This window comes from Notolepis coatsorum (genome assembly GCF_963971535.1).
Source record: "Notolepis coatsorum genome assembly, chromosome: 6".
NCBI classification, from domain to species: Eukaryota; Metazoa; Chordata; class Actinopteri; order Aulopiformes; family Paralepididae; genus Notolepis; species Notolepis coatsorum.
Window position 1 is genome coordinate 67,609,988 of NC_140170.1, and position 16,268 is coordinate 67,626,255.

Genomic DNA, 16,268 nt, shown 5'->3' on the forward strand with positions numbered 1-16,268 from the left:
ATCCACAGATGAATACACTTGGGCCCTCTTGTAGACGGTAGCTGTAGGCTGTAGGTCCACAACGAAGGAGAAGCGAGGCGGCCTCGGTCTGGGTTGAGCGCTGTCTCACCTGGGCTCCTCTCAGGGGTAATTCCAACACTCACCGGCGTTGGCTGTTATCCGCTCCACAAATCAAAGCACCCAAAGCAAATAGATATTCCATGCCGTATAGGCTCAGCAGTCGTCCGGGTAGGTAATCCAATGTGCAGGTCCACTCGTCCTCGCCCAGAACTCCTCGGATGAAAGCACCACGCGTGGTCTGCCCAGCCTGGTTAAGACTCTAGATAACGCGAGGAAACGATGGGGGTGCTGCTCACTTTAGAACTCTAACCGAACGATGCACCATACATAATAGACTATTATTAACTTAATAGAAATACGTCCCACTCGACGGTACAGTGCCAAACTATGACAATTCAGCTATGAATTTACACGAGGTCTCAATGCCTATTCTGGGGCCAAATAGGCCATACTGCACCACACGTGGGTCGTGGGTGAGGCTTCACGTCTGTTACTAGGTTGGAGGGTAAAGGACTAATGGACTAAAAGAAAGTTCTACTTTACTTGCGCCATATTTATATGCACGGTGAACAAATAGTACCATTCGTATTTCGGTAGCCGTATTCCTACGCGGAACCGGGGCTAGTTGGGACATGTTCGTCGGCACTATTGAACTTGACTCAAGGGGCCTGTCTGCTGGCGCCAGGTTCTTGTCCAATGAGAGAATGAACTATTATGGGCTGTAGTAGACTAAAGGGATATTCAGTGTATATGTACAAAGAATATACAAGGGATATCAAACGATATACAAATACTATTAAATATATATCCATAAATAAATATATATATTCGGTTTAATCTGATCCTTCACAACAGCCGCCCCCTAATTAGTCCCACCTAATTAGCTAAGCAGAGACAGATTAACCGCACTGTCTACCACTCAAGGTCCGCTGTAAGGGTCAGTCAACTCACAAAGTCGTGGGGTCATGGTCGTCATCGATAGTGTCTGGGAGTCTTGGCAGTTCTATTAGCCTCGCCACGGGTCGTGTGTAAGTCCGCCCTTGGACGAGCACTTCAGCTGCTCGGACCTTGCCATCGGCACCGGTGATCACTTTGCTTACGCGGCCAGCCGGCCACATAGCTCTGGGTAGTGACTGGTCGATAATCATGACGACTGTTCCTTCTGTCAAATTGTCTCTCTCTTTTACCCACTTCTGGCGGGTCTGTAGAGACGGTAGATAGTGGAGTAGGAAGCTATTCCAAAACTTGTCAGCCAGTACTTGACTGTACCTCCACATTCTTCGGCCGTTCGCTTCTTCAGGCCTGTACATTGTCTGGGGTAGCGCGGGGTCCAGCCGCCCCATCAAGAGTGTGTTGGGGGTGACTGGGTCGACATCTGCTACATCACTTGAGACGTAACCGAGGGGCTTGGAGTTCAATACTCCCTCGATCTCCGTGAGGACTGTCATTAGGACTTCTTCCGCCACAGTCTGGGCCCCAAGCACGGCGTACAGGGCTGTCTTTATAGAACGTACTTCTCGTTCCCAGGTTCCACCGAAGTGGGGTGCGTTCGGGGGATTAAACTGGAAGTCAATCTGGGATGGAGCGAGGTGGGTCTTAAGTTCTGGGCCCATAGCTTGGAAGCTCTCTCTCAGCTCTCTTTCTCCGCCTTTGAAGTTTGTCCCGTGATCAGACAACAATGTAGACGGTTTTCCTTTCCGCAATGTGAATCTTCGGAAGGCCATAAGGAATGAGTCTGTGCTCATGGTTGGAAGGAGTTCGATATGTATCGCTCTGGTGGTCATGCATTTGAATACAATACCCCACCGCTTCTCGGTTCCTCTTCCTTTCTTTATATACAACGGGCCAAAACAGTCCATGCCTGTGGAGTGAAAGGGCTTGTCGCCGAGTCGGAGGCGACAGGGAGGTAGGTCAGCCATCCGGGGTATGCTGGGCTGCGCGCGCCACTTTCGGCAGTCTAGACAGGTTCGCTGGAAGCGTCGCACTGCTTCTCTCCCTTGAAGTATCCAATAGCGACGTCTGATCTCCGCGAAGACTCTCTCTGCTCCTGCGTGGTGCACATCCTCGTCGTATTTCTTTATGATCAGCTCTGTGACCTTGTGTCGGCTGTTCAAGACTATCGGGTACTTAACGTCATCCGGTAGGTCGGGGGCTCTCCGCAGACGACCACCCACTCTGATGAGATTATGGGCGTCACTCTCGGGTGCCAGGTGGAGCAGTCTGCTGTCTGATGGGACGGGCTTTCCTCCCTGTAGACAGTCTAGCTCATCGGGGAACGAGTCTCTCTGGGCTCGTTGTAGTAGAAGAAGTTCTGCTTCTTCGTAGTCAGCTGCTGAAATGTCAGTGGTGGGCTGAATCTCTGGGTGGTGCCACAGGAATGTCTTTAGCTGCGCACTCTGTAGGGTGAGGCAATCATCTATGTTGGGGTCTGTGGAGGCGACTGTGCTCAATCCACAGAACATAGGTTTCTTGTTTTCAGCCTCCTCTTTACTCGCCTCCCGTGGGGTGGACGTAGGCCACTCTTCTTCCGGGAGCTTGAGGAACTCTGGTCCGTCACTGTAGATGTTGTGACGGGTGAGGTCATCTAGGGACATTCCCCGGGTGATGACGTCAGCTGGGTTGTGTTTGGTGTCCACATACCGCCAGCTTGCTGCTTCTGTTAACTCTTGAATCTCTGTGACTCTGACTCCCACGAAGACCTTGTATCTGCATGAATCAGACTTGATCCATGTGAGTACTGTCGTAGAGTCTGACCACAAGATTGTTCTTTGCACCGGGATGGTGAGTTCACGTTGGATTAACGTGGCTAGATGCGCTCCTGCTAGGGCTGCGCAGAGCTCTAGACGCGGGATAGATTGTTGCTTTCGTGGGGCTATTCTTGAGCGAGCCAGGATGAAAGCGGTGTGTATCTCTCCTCCCTTCTCTTGGGCACGCAAGTAGGCCACAGATCCATAGGCTACTTCGGAGGCGTCGCTGAAGACGTGTAGATCCATCTTGCATGTCTCTGGCCTCACTGTGGGTGGGAAGTAGCTGCGGCGTATGTTGACGCCTGGGAGTGAGCGGAGTTCCGTCTCCCACTCTCTCCATGTGGAGGCAAGGTGTGCGGGTATTGGGTCGTCCCAGCCCTGGTCCTTGTCCCATAGTGCTCGTACAATCATCTTTGCCTTGGTGGTGTAAGGTAGAATACATCCCAACGGGTCATATTGTCTGACGAGTGTTCTGTACACACTCCGTCTGGTGGTCGGTATCGCCGTCGACCTTCCCTGCTCCGTGGTCAGGGGTTTGTGTCTATAGTGGAGCGAGTCTGTTTTGAAGCGCCAGACTAGTCCTAGTGTCATTTCTTGGGCTTCTCCTGGGATGGTCGCCATCCAGGTCTCGCTACTGGCTGCCTTGTCCACGGGGGAGAGGCTGCGCAATACTTGCGGGTCGCTGCTGGCCCACTGCCTGAGATCAAAGCCGCCTTTGATCAGGGAGGCGCGTAGCTTGAGTAGGAGAGCCTCGGCTTCTTCTTGGGTCGAAACGCTTTGTAAACAGTTGTCCACGTAGAAACTGTTCTTCACACTGTGTCGGACCTCTTCATCTGCTGCTGGGTCCTCTGCGACGTGTTTCTGCAGTGCAAATGTAGCACAGCACGGGCTGCATGTGGTTCCGAAGGGGAGGACTTCCCATTGGTAGATGGCTGGGTGCTCATCTCCGATCCTCTCTCTCCATAGGAACCGCAGTAGGGGCTTATCCTCCTCCACTAGTCTCACCTGCAGGAACATCCCTTTGATATCCCCGCTGATAGCCACCTTGTCCTGGCGGAAGCGTAGTAGCACGCCTAGTAGAGAGGGGCCAAGTGTGGGGCCGGGCAAGAGCTCTTTATTCAGATTCTGGGATCCGATCTGGTAGCTGCAGTTAAACACAATGCGATCCTTGCCGTTGTGGTGGACCTTGTGGTGCGGCACGTACCATGATTCGGTCGTCTGATCGGCCTCTTTAATGTCAATCTTCATTACGTGTCTCGCTGTGATTAGCTTCTCAATCTCAGCGCGGTACACACTCTCTTGAGCGGGGTCTTTGGCTAGGCGCCGCTCTGTGTTCAATAGATACCGCTCCGTAGCTTCTTTCGTGGCGTGAAAGGTGGGCATTCCCTCTCGCCTCAGGAGTGGAGTTGCGTATCTCATCACTCCGCCGACTGTGACTCTCTTTGTCCCTTGCTCGAGGAGGTTTATGGCGTAAATGTCTTCTTTAGAACGAATGTCTTTCTTTTCGTTCTTAAAGGGCATTGTCTCTAGTGTCCATAGCCTCTCGACATGCTGCAGGAGAGTGGTGTCTTCTTCTGTCACTCTGGAGTGGAGGCAGCTAGTGGCTGCTGTTCGGTTGAGAGATTTAGCGAGGGGGCCTTGTAGTGTCCATCCTAGGCGGGTCTCGACTGCTGCAGGACAGCCTCTGGGTCCTGTCTGGACCCGGTCTATCGGGACTATGAGGTCTGCATGGTCGGAGCCTATCAGCAGGGTCGGGGTGGCGCCGTCTATGAGCGGGATAGGTAGTTGACGCAGGTGCACATATTTATCCATCAGTTTGGCGATGGGGTAGGTGTACTGTGATAGTCCTATTTCTTGGCTGGTGAAAGCATTTGTAATCCTATACCGTCTCTCTGGCTGCCCGCTTGCTGCGATAGTGAAGGAGACATTCTCGCCTTTTATCGTCTTTAAATCTCTTCTTATTGTCCGAATCGTCATCTGGTTCTCGCTCCCCCGCAGTCCCAGCTGGGCCGCAGCGGATGCGAGGAGAAGGGTCTTCTCTGACCCGTCATCAAGGACGGCGTAAGTGTCCATGACTTTATCTTGGTGGCTCAATGTTACACGGACTACCTTTAAGAGCACCTGGGCGCCGCTGCTGCTGGCGGGGTCAATGTACATGACACTTGCCTTTGTGCTGCTCGATGGTGCAGGTGCAGGCTTTCTTCTGTTACTGTCGTGTAGGACATCTAGGTGGGCTCCGTCACACCGACTGCACCTCTTCTTTAGGCGGCACTCGGCTGCCATGTGACTGCGCGCACATCGGTAACAGCGCCTGTTGGACTTTATCCATTGACTCACTTCTTCTGCATTCATCTTCTTGAACAGGTCACATTGTGACAGCCAGTGTTCCTTCTCGCAGTACGGGCACACCATCTTCCACTTCTCTTTTCTCGAGGGGGTACTGTGGTTCTTACTGCTCGGTACTGATTCTGATTGGTGCATGACAGTCACTGATCTTCTTCCATCGTTTACTCTCCTAGGTCCCTCTCTGGAGCTTGGTGTGCTCCGCACGAATGTATCCAAGCGTAGGCTGCTGACTTCTCTCTTCAGGAAGTCGGCTAAATCGAGGAGGGATGGTTCGGGACCGTTAGGATCACGGTGGTCTCTTTGCCGCCTAAAGCGCTCTTGTCTGGCGGGCGGCAGCTTCTCTAAAATCCTCTCGACGTTAGAGTTGGCGTATAGCTCGTGCATACCCTTTTCTCGTTGCGCTCCCAGCATCCCTACCAGGGACTGCACTTTTATAGACAGGTCGTCTAGTGAGCGATTGTCTGTTGCTGGGGGTAGGCGGTCAATATGCCTTATCTCTTGGATTACGTAATCCCATATACGTCCATATCTCTGGTCCAGCGCTGCTAGAGCCGCGGTGTATGGGGTCGTAGAGGTGGCATAGGCCAGCGCTATATTGTGCGCTCGGGGTACTTTCAGGTGCTTCAGTAATATTGCATACTTGTGGCGTTCGTCAACGACATCCACCATCATTGTCTCTAAGCACATCCGGAGCTCCGTGTACTGTGCTCGATTCTCATGGGTGAAGTCTGGAAACGTCGGTGTGCCAATGTATGACGCCGTGGATGGCTGGCACATCGGTGAGCGTTGGGAGAGAGGCCTCCTAGGCGAGTCTCCTCTTGCGCCTCTCTGTGGGCTGGTACCGGCAGGGTACCATGGCCCGCTGGTCCAGGTGCTGTTCCTCGGGGCTGGTCGTGCGTCATGCTCACCCGTGAATAGAGTCGGGGGTCTGTAGCGCAGCGCCGCGGGGGTATAGCCTGGGCTGTACTGGACCTCCTGGTCCGGTGGAGTACTGTGCTGTTGTCGGGCTTGGTTCTCCTCCTCTCCCTCTTCTTCTTCTGTCAGGTCCTCTAGATCCTGTAGTCGTTTATTTAGCCTCTCCGCAGTGTATGCTGCTCCTTCCTTGTAGCTGGGTCTCGCTTGGACCGGTCGGGGAAGGGGGTCTGCGGGGGGTATAGGCTCTCTCTGGTGGTCAAGTTCAGGGTCGCTTGGTCGGTTAGGGGATGCTGCCCTTGACTGTTGTCTCGACGAGGCCCTTGAACCCCTGGCGGAGGGAGAGGGTGTTGCCTTGGTGATCAGCTGCTCCATTAGCTGCGCTTGTAGTCTGTCGCGCTCGCCCTGTAGTCTGTCGCGCTCGGCTTCGCGCTGGATGAGAGCGATGTCGCGCTCTGCTTCTCTTTGGGCACCGTCAGCGGCGCGCTGGGTGTCGGACCGGTCTCTTGCCATATTCTCTTCCGTCTGAAGGCGTCTCATCTCCAGGCGTATGTGCTCTTCTTCGCTCCGTTGCTGTGTTTGGAGTCGATCGCGTTCACCCTGAAGTCGATCGCGTTCACCCTGGAGTCGATCGCGTTCACCCTGGAGTCGATCGCGTTCGGTAGAGGCTGTCAGGCTGACGAGGAACGCCTGTGACAGCATCCTCTCCGCCTCGCTGGGGGAAGACGCTTGTAGAGGTGAGCCGCTCCTGGCTGTACTCGTTGGGGAGTCCTGGAGCTCTATCTCCTCGGCGCTCTCCTCATCTTGTTCCGTGCAGGGTTCCACCTCTGGAGGGTTGTCTTCCTCCCGGAGCTGGTCGGGGACTACTTCTTCGGTATTGGCGGGGGGTAAAGGCATGTCTGTTCCCTCCTGGTCCCCACCGTGAGCTTGGTCAGTTACATTAGAACCCACTAGGGCCTCTGTGGTCGGGGTAACCTGGTCGTTAAGGTCAGACATAATTTTACTTTCTACTTTTACCGTGTTTACCGTCTGTAGAAGGCTAGGTAGTTGACTGACAGCGTAATCCTCTAAGTACTGAGGTGTCTGTCGTCTGCGCCGCGGGCGTTCTACGTTAGGAGGACCGTTTCGTGGAGTGTTCATCATAGGCCATTTCAATATTAATAACACTATATTAATATTACACTAGTTACCATCCGGCTCGAAGGACCAATTGTAACTGAGGGGTACAATTCCCTGACTGTATTGATAAGTATGGTATCATTAAACCACTACCGCTTGATGTACTTTAACTTCTGGCCATACAGTACACGATAACCCACATATGAAATCAGGTCCACACAAATATAACAGTCGAAGGTTTAATATAGCAAAAGGTATATACAACATTCACTTAATTACATTTATGATTTGAATGCACTTGTAAGGCAAATGAGTATTCGTAGGCAAATCAACACTGAATGTCCAATCTCTGGTTACGCAGGAAGCAAGTATACAACCTGGTTCTTTAGGGAACTATAGCGATGGTACTTAAGGATTATAGCGGGATACTAAAGGGGTCCTGCTGGTTGTAAGTCAGTAGGGGGGGGGGGGTTTGGAGAGCCGTCAGCTGCATCCCATCTGGCCAACGATTCCTGGGGAGAATTCAGGTACAGAACACAGTGCCCGCAGGATCTTGATCCACAGATGAATACACTTGGGCCCTCTTGTAGACGGTAGCTGTAGGCTGTAGGTCCACAACGAAGGAGAAGCGAGGCGGCCTCGGTCTGGGTTGAGCGCCGTCTCACCTGGGCTCCTCTCAGGGGTAATTCCAACACTCACCGGCGTTGGCTGTTATCCGCTCCACAAATCAAAGCACCCAAAGCAAATAGATATTCCATGCCGTATAGGCTCAGCAGTCGTCCGGGTAGGTAATCCAATGTGCAGGTCCACTCGTCCTCGCCCAGAACTCCTCGGATGAAAGCACCACGCGTGGTCTGCCCAGCCTGGTTAAGACTCTAGATAACGCGAGGAAACGATGGGGGTGCTGCTCACTTTAGAACTCTAACCGAACGATGCACCATACATAATAGACTATTATTAACTTAATAGAAATACGTCCCACTCGACGGTACAGTGCCAAACTATGACAATTCAGCTATGAATTTACACGAGGTCTCAATGCCTATTCTGGGGCCAAATAGGCCATACTGCACCACACGTGGGTCGTGGGTGAGGCTTCACGTCTGTTACTAGGTTGGAGGGTAAAGGACTAATGGACTAAAAGAAAGTTCTACTTTACTTGCGCCATATTTATATGCACGGTGAACAAATAGTACCATTCGTATTTCGGTAGCCGTATTCCTACGCGGAACCGGGGCTAGTTGGGACATGTTCGTCGGCACTATTGAACTTGACTCAAGGGGCCTGTCTGCTGGCGCCAGGTTCTTGTCCAATGAGAGAATGAACTATTATGGGCTGTAGTAGACTAAAGGGATATTCAGTGTATATGTACAAAGAATATACAAGGGATATCAAACGATATACAAATACTATTAAATATATATCCATAAATAAATATATATATTCGGTTTAATCTGATCCTTCACAACACTCGCTTATGCCTGTATTTTTTACTGTTGTGAAGCACTTTGAACTGCAACTTCTGTATGAAAAGTGCTATACAAATAAAGTTATTATTATTATAATTTTTATTATTATTATTATTTTTATTATTATTATTATTATTATTATTATTATTATTATTATTATTATTATTATTATTATTATTATTATTATTATTATTATTATCATCTGTTTCTATATTAAAAGCCTATAAAAAGATTATCCAAATGATCTCACTTCACTATTGAAGTGGACATCGGCCCTCATTTATCAACAATTCCTAGAAAGTGTTCTATTTTCGTTCTTAAGCACAGAATTTAGAATGTGTGTACGTACAGACAAATCGGGATTTATCACACGTGCGTACACAGGTTCTATGCACACTCTGTGTTGATAAATGCCACTTGTTCTACGCTCCTCCGCGCTTGTGCACGGTTTTACGTATTTGCATATAGCACCGCCCGTAATTAACCATAATGGTCATGAAACACCCCCATGAAATGTGGAAAAGTGGACTACGCCGAGCGAACGCCTGGGAGAAATACGCAACAGGCTGACAGACATGTACACAGTGATTGCTGGGCAGCGCAAACACTAATAAAGACCGTTAACCACTGTTTGCCATTGGTGTCATTAATAACCATGCTGGAATATGACTGCTTTTTCTTCGTTTCGTTCGATTAATACCCAGGGATTAAAGTTCTCCGTCAATTTCATTCCAAATTGCGACAGATTTTCCGTCAATTTTCTACCTGCATAGGATTTGTAGAGGCATACAATCTATTTTGATGTCGGTATTAGGTTGCCTATATAAACAATAATACGAGAGCATATACAAGAACCTTTCTATTCACATAACTGCATTTGTGATGGAGCTTTGACAGCTACATGGGTGGTACAGACAGTAACAGTCTATTGCTCGATCCATCTCCAATATCACGATGGATTGTGCCATGTAGCCTATGTATAGCCTGCCTATGTGATCAATAAAAATGCGAACTTGAATCCCATCATCATATTTATATGTTGTGTCTGTCCACTATGTTTGTTACTTTGTTATTCTTTTCCCCTATGTAAAGCGACATTGGGTCTCTTGAAAGGCGCTATATAAAATGAAGCTATTATTATTATTATTATCACGTCTGTGCGGGAGCTCACAAATAGACTTTTAGTCTCAGTGAAGTTTCAACGGAGGCCATCTATTCTAATCAACAAATTGAAGTAGAAAGCATTTTGTTGTGACCAATCTTATTTGGAAACATGACACACAAAATAATAGTATTTCGCTTTTTATTTTAAACAATATTTAATCGCGTTTGGAGGTGGGTGTTCTGCGTCTGCCCCCCGTGCCAAACAAGCAGGCCAACCTCTTGTTCGAGCGTGAGCCCATTATAATTACACTACTGTCGCTATTTTACAATTAACTATAATGAATTACGGTTCATACAGAACACGCGCCAGTGTTGGAAGTAATGCACAGAAGCTTATTTCCGCGTCTGCAGGCTCCATATTCTACCACTGGGCACCAGGTACGCACGGTCGGAGCTGTGCGTATATATACGCACAAAGTCAAGCACAGGTTCAAATTGATAAGTCCCACACTTTGCTTAGAAATTATCGTACGCACGGGTTACGCACATATCTGTGCGTACGCAACATTGATAAATGAGGGCCTGGACCCTATGGTACATGATCCAGTGATTGGCTCAGACTTTAAGCACCTAGAAGAGTTTCTACTGAACTTGGGAAGTCTGCTTTTATCTTCTGTGCTCCGGAGTCCGGACATGTGGAACATCATATAACACACTCAATACCTTGGTATCCTTTGGTCAATTTAATTCCTTAACCCTTTCACTACCACACCACATAATGTTAACCCTTTCACTACCACACCACATAATGTTAACCCTTTCACTACCACACTACAGAAGGTTAACCCTTTCACTACCACACCACAGAAGGTTAACCCTTTCACTACCACACTACAGTTAACCCTTTCACTACCACACTGCAGAAGGTCAACCTTTCACTGCCACACTACATAAGGTTAACCCTTTCACTACCACACTACAGAAGGTTAACTCTTTGTAGTGTGGTAGTGAAAGGGTTCATCATCACCAACCGTACCACCATACTCTACAGTTGCTTTCATTGATTGTACATATTTTGCATTTATTGTATATTTGTTGTATTTTTTATGTATTTATCATGTACACATAGCCCCCAATGAATTCTCAGGTTGAAATAAAAATTTAATAAATGAATGAAAAAGTGTGCGCAATGCATGAGTGAGTGTTACAATGAAATGGTTAGTTGCTATGGTCCCCCAGGCTCATATTATGTTTGTGATTTCACATGAAGCTCAATCCATTTAAAACACACATCCAGAGGGCGTCCATGCTGAGATAGACATCCTGTTTATATCAGTAGCTGTAATCTGCCATTCAAGAGCAGAGATGAGGAGGGAGCAGCGAGAGAAAGAGAAAAAAACAGAAACAGAGAGATATTGATACAGAGAGAGAGAGAGAGAGAGAGAAACACAGAGAGAGAGACAGAGCAAAAGCAAGTGAGTGAGAGAGAGAAATGGAAACAGGGAGAGACATACAGAGGGAGATGGAGAGAGAGAGAGAGAGAGAGAAGTCGATATTCTGACCATATCCAGCTGTATTCAAACTCCTCATTCACCAAATGTCAGCTCTGTAAAACTAGAGTGTGACCGATCCTGCGATCTCTTCTATACTACTATAATAATAAAAAAAAAAAAAAAAAATCTAACCCTAACTAACCGTACTGTCATGCACTTGTCCTAATAAACTAACCTACACTGTAGCACTCAACACTTTGATGAACATTGTTGCTCAGCTGATAGAGCTGTGCCCTTCCTGATGGCTTGTCGCACAGAACATGTAAGTCGCTTTGGATAAAAGCGTCAGCTAAATGACTAAATGTAAATGTAAATGTAAATATACTGTCAGCGACACATGTCTAGCAGCACTAACCTGTGATCTCTTTTATGCTGTCAGCGTGCGTGTCTAGCTGTCAGTGTGCGTGTCTAGCTGTCAGCGTACGTGTCTAGCTGTCAGCGTACGTGTCTAGCTGTCAGTGTGCGTGTCTAGCTGTCAGCGTACGTGTCTAGCTGTCAGCGTACGTGTCTAGCTGTCAGTGTGCGTGTCTAGCTGTCAGCGTACGTGTCTAGCTGTCAGCGTACGTGTCTAGCTGTCAGTGTGAGTCTAGCTGTCAGTGTGCGTGTCCAGCTGTCAGTGTGCGTGTCTAGCTGTCAGTGTGTGTCTAGCTGTCAGCGTGCGTGTCTAGCTGTCAGCGTACGTGTCTAGCTCTCAGTGTGCGTGTCTAGCTGTCAGTGTGAGTCTAGCTGTCAGCGTGCGTGTCTAGCTGTCAGCGTACGTGTCTAGCTCTCAGCGTGCGTGTCTAGCTGTCAGTGTGAGTCTAGCTGTCAGTGTGTGTGTCTAGCTGTCAGCGTACGTGTCTAGCTGTCAGTGTGAGTCTAGCTGTCAGTGTGCGTGTCTAGCTGTCAGCGTACGTGTCTAGCTGTCAGTGTGAGTCTAGCTGTCAGTGTGCGTGTCTAGCTGTCAGCGTACGTGTCTAGCTGTCAGTGTGTGTCTAGCTGTCAGTGTGTGTGTCTAGCTGTCAGTGTGCGTGTCTAGCTGTCAGTGTGTGTCTAGCTGTCAGCGTGCGTGTCTAGCTGTCAGCGTGCGTGTCTAGCTGTCAGTGTGTGTGTCTAGCTGTCAGTGTGCGTGTCTAGCTGTCAGTGTGTGTCTAGCTGTCAGCGTGCGTGTCTAGCTGTCAGTGTGCGTGTCTAGCTGTCAGTGTGTGTCTAGCTGTCAGTGTGCGTGTCTAGCTGGCAGTGTGCGTGTCTAGCTGTCAGCGTGCGTGTCTAGCTGGCAGCGTGCGTGTCTAGCTGTCAGTGTGCGTGTCTAGCTGTCAGCGTGCGTGTCTAGCTGGCAGCGTGCGTGTCTAGCTGTCAGTGTGCGTGTCTAGCTGTCAGCGTGCGTGTCTAGCTGGCAGCGTGCGTGTCTAGCAGCACTAACCTGCGATCTCTTCGATGCTGTCAGCGTGCATGTCTAGCAGCACATTGCCGTTGATGAGGCAGCTCCGCAGCTCAAACAGGCTGTGCAAGGAGAGCGTAGCCACGTAGGGTTTACTCCATCTCTCTCCTCCATCCTCCACATCCTCCTCAAACTTCAACCACCTGCAAGGAGATTGTGGGGGGGGGGATCAGAGCAGAGCAGATGAGAGGAGAGGAGAGGAGAGAGAGGGGAGCAGAAGAGAGGAGAAGAGAGAGAGGAGAGGATGGGAGCAGAAGAGAGGATAAGAGAGAGAATGGAAGGGGAGTGGAGATGAGAGGAGTGGTAGAGAAGAGAAGAGACGAGGAGAGGAGAGAAGAGAAGAGAGGGGAATAGAAGAGAGAAGATAAGAGAAGAGAGGAGAGGAGAAGAGGAGAAGAGAAGAGAGGGGAATAGAAGAGAGAAGATAAGAGAAGAGAAGAGAGGAGAGGAGAAGAGGAGAGGAGAGGAGAAGAGAAGGAAGAGAAGAGAAGAAGAGATGAGGAGAGGAGAGAAGAGAAGAGAAGATACAATGTGATGTCATTCTCCTATAGAGGAAGAAGAGACGACAGAGCAACATTTCCACCTCTCAAGGGAGCTACTGGTATATGCTTCTGTTTACTTTCTCACTAGAATTTACTAGTATTTATTATACCTCTAATTTTGAACTGTAAAAAAATCAAACCGTCGATGTGGAAATTGAACATTCTTTTGATACAAATAGTGAATCAGTTAAGTCATTTGCAACAATCTGGGAAGCATACACACCTAAGTGTAGCTTATTAGCTTGGCATCTAATCAGAAAGAGCCCCACAAATCTGAATTGGAATCAGCTCATGAAGCAAACCCAAAGGATGATCAGTTATATATCGATATGCTGAAAACCAAGTTAGAAATCAAAAACCTATTTAATAAAAAGACAGAATTGTATCTGTATCGTTTAAAATCTAAATGGTTTGAGAATGGAGACTGTTGGCCCAGAGGCTTCAAAGGGCCAGGACTGCTCGTTCTATTCCTGTGATTAAATAGTGAATATTCAATATATTCAAATATTTAAAGAACATTATAAAACATTATATTCCTCAGAGGTTAACCCATCACCTGATGATTTGTAAATGTTCTTCAGTCAAATAAATGTGCCTACATTATCAACTGAATGATGAGTTCAGTATACATTTCTTTAAAATGTTCTCATCCCAATTAGTTGATTAGAGAAAATCAAGGGGGAATTGCAGCCCCAGTAACAGAGATGAAAATAAGTCTTTGCAGATGATAATAATGGTAATAATAATAAATTCAATTTGTACCGCACTTTACATTTGTAAAAATCTCAAAGTGCTACAGGAGATAAAGACAAAAAGTTAAATGAATAAAACAATTAAAATGAATAAAACAACCAACGAAATGGAAGAACATAAAAATAAAATAGATTAAAATAATGAACGAAAATCAATAGAAGTAAAAAGACAAGTAAAAGAAAAATTCAGGCAAAAGCCTTGTTAAAAAGAAATGTTTTTAGGCCCCTTTTAAAAGCCTTGACGGATTGGGACGGATTGGGAAGTGGTGCAGTGGGCAAGGCGCTCGGGTTCGAGCCCAGCTCTCGGCATTGCTACCAGCTTGGCTGGTCGTTCATATTAACACAATTAGCAGTGTTAGGGGTGGGAAAGCTGGTGGGTGGGTCCTGGTCGTTGTAAACAGCGACTCCTACAGTTCGGTCGGGGCGCCTGCTCAGCACGGATAGGATCTAAGGGGGGTAGTGTGATCCTTCCACACGTTACACCCTCTCAGTGAGAGTCCACGCTGCCAGGTGAAAAGAAGCGGTTGATTGGCTGGACGTGTGTCGGAGGAAGCACGTGATAGCCTCCACTCTCCCAGAGGTAGGCTGTGCCGGAGCGGAGGGAGCGTGAGGAGGACTGGGGGGTGAGGAGTTCCTTGAGGTAGGCAGGGGCACCACCGTGTATGCACTGGTGAGTGAGGAGGGAGACCTTGTACTCGATCCTGTGTTCCACGGGGAGCCAGTGAAGTGATCTGAGGGTGGGGGTGATGTGATCATATTTGCGCACCCTCATCAGGATCCTAGCAGCGCTATTCTGGATGGTTTGCAGTTTTATATTGATGATATATTGCTAACATTATCAGTCCAACATCCCACATATTAATCTTATATCCTGGAATCCAGAGCCATTCCAGGATATAAAGTTAATTGGGATAAGTCAGAGGCTTTACCTTTAAATGTTCACTGTTTATAAATCACATATTGCTTTTTTCAGACAGAATTTAAATGTTCAGCTAGGGCTAACCTGAATAGGTAAATTAATTGGGCCAAGCATAGCCACAAGCTAAGGGTTGAAAAACACTTCAACAACTCCGACCCCTGATGCTTGTGGCAGGGCAGCCAGGCCACTACGGATTTAAAACCCACCAACAACTGACCCCACCCTCCCTGATGAGCTCAATCACTTTCATGCCCACTTTGACAGGGACAACCAGGAGGCACCCATCAAGGCTGCTCTCCCTGCCAACCCCCCAACACCTCACTCTCTCCCCCACCGACGTGTGTGCCGCACTGAACAGGACGCCTATTGCTTAATAACAGCGCAGCAGTGCTGCTTTTGCTTCCGCGTTTTCCCTGATTGGCTGCGCCATGCCCCGCGGCAGGCGCGGCAACCGCAGAGCGGAGCGGCAGAGCGAGCGGAGCGGCAGAGCGAGCGGAATTATGTAACCGCCCTAGTTTAGAGAGAGAGATTTTCATTCGGCGCTTCAGCTCACCTGGCAGAGCAGCGGTCCTGCGGTCCTGCGGTCCGTTGTTGACGAGTTCGAATCCCATCAATTTTTTTTTTTTAACGTGATTTTTTTTTTAACGTGTATTCTTTCACCGGTTAAGGTTAGGCATGGTTAAGGTTAAGGTTAAGGTTAGGCATTGTTTCGGAGTTGGTTAAGGTTAGAACGGTTAAGTTTAGACGCTGTTAAGGAGCTGGTTAAGGTTAGAGTTTGTCTTAGAGAATGGCAATATTCTTTCTATGGTTAAGGTTAGGCATGGTTAAGGTTAAGGTTAAGGTTAGGCATTGTTTCGGAGTTGGTTAAGGTTAGAACGGTTAAGTTTAGGCGCTGTTAAGGAGCTGGTTAAGGTTAGAGTTTGTCTTAGAGACAGCCTATTTCCGCACTGCCGCTCTCCCGCGTTGCCGCGGTCACATGGTCAAATTGTCACATTCTTGCACTGCTGCGCTGTTAAAAAGCAACACGCGAACAGGACTAATGCACATAAGGCAGCTGGCCCTGATGGCACCCCCGGCTGTGTGCTCAGGAACTGCACTGAGCGGCTAACTGGGTTCTTAGCCAATGCGGTTGCAGTTGTCCCAGCGTGGTTCAAAACAACCTCCATTGTGCCAGTGCTGACACACTCCTCTGCCAAGAGCCTGAATGACTTCCGCCCTGTTGCGCTCACCCCCATCATGGTCCTGGCTCACTTCAAATCTGGCTAAATTCACCCTCCCTGGATAAACACCAATTCACCTACTGTGAGAACAGGAGCACAGATGAT

The 16,268-nt window shown here is 48.5% G+C and overlaps 1 protein-coding gene across 1 annotated transcript in view; it reads right to left on the reverse strand.

Moving 5' to 3' along the window:
* The window catches only part of slc4a8 (solute carrier family 4 member 8), a gene marked incomplete at both ends in the record, with an annotated part of 112,502 nt that overhangs the window by 61,495 nt on the left and 34,739 nt on the right, over positions 1–16,268 (reverse strand). The window contains one exon of the mRNA XM_084315607.1: positions 12,713–12,873. Within this exon, the coding sequence (XP_084171733.1) occupies positions 12,713–12,873 (161 nt within the window). The remainder of the gene's footprint in view (positions 1–12,712; positions 12,874–16,268) is intronic.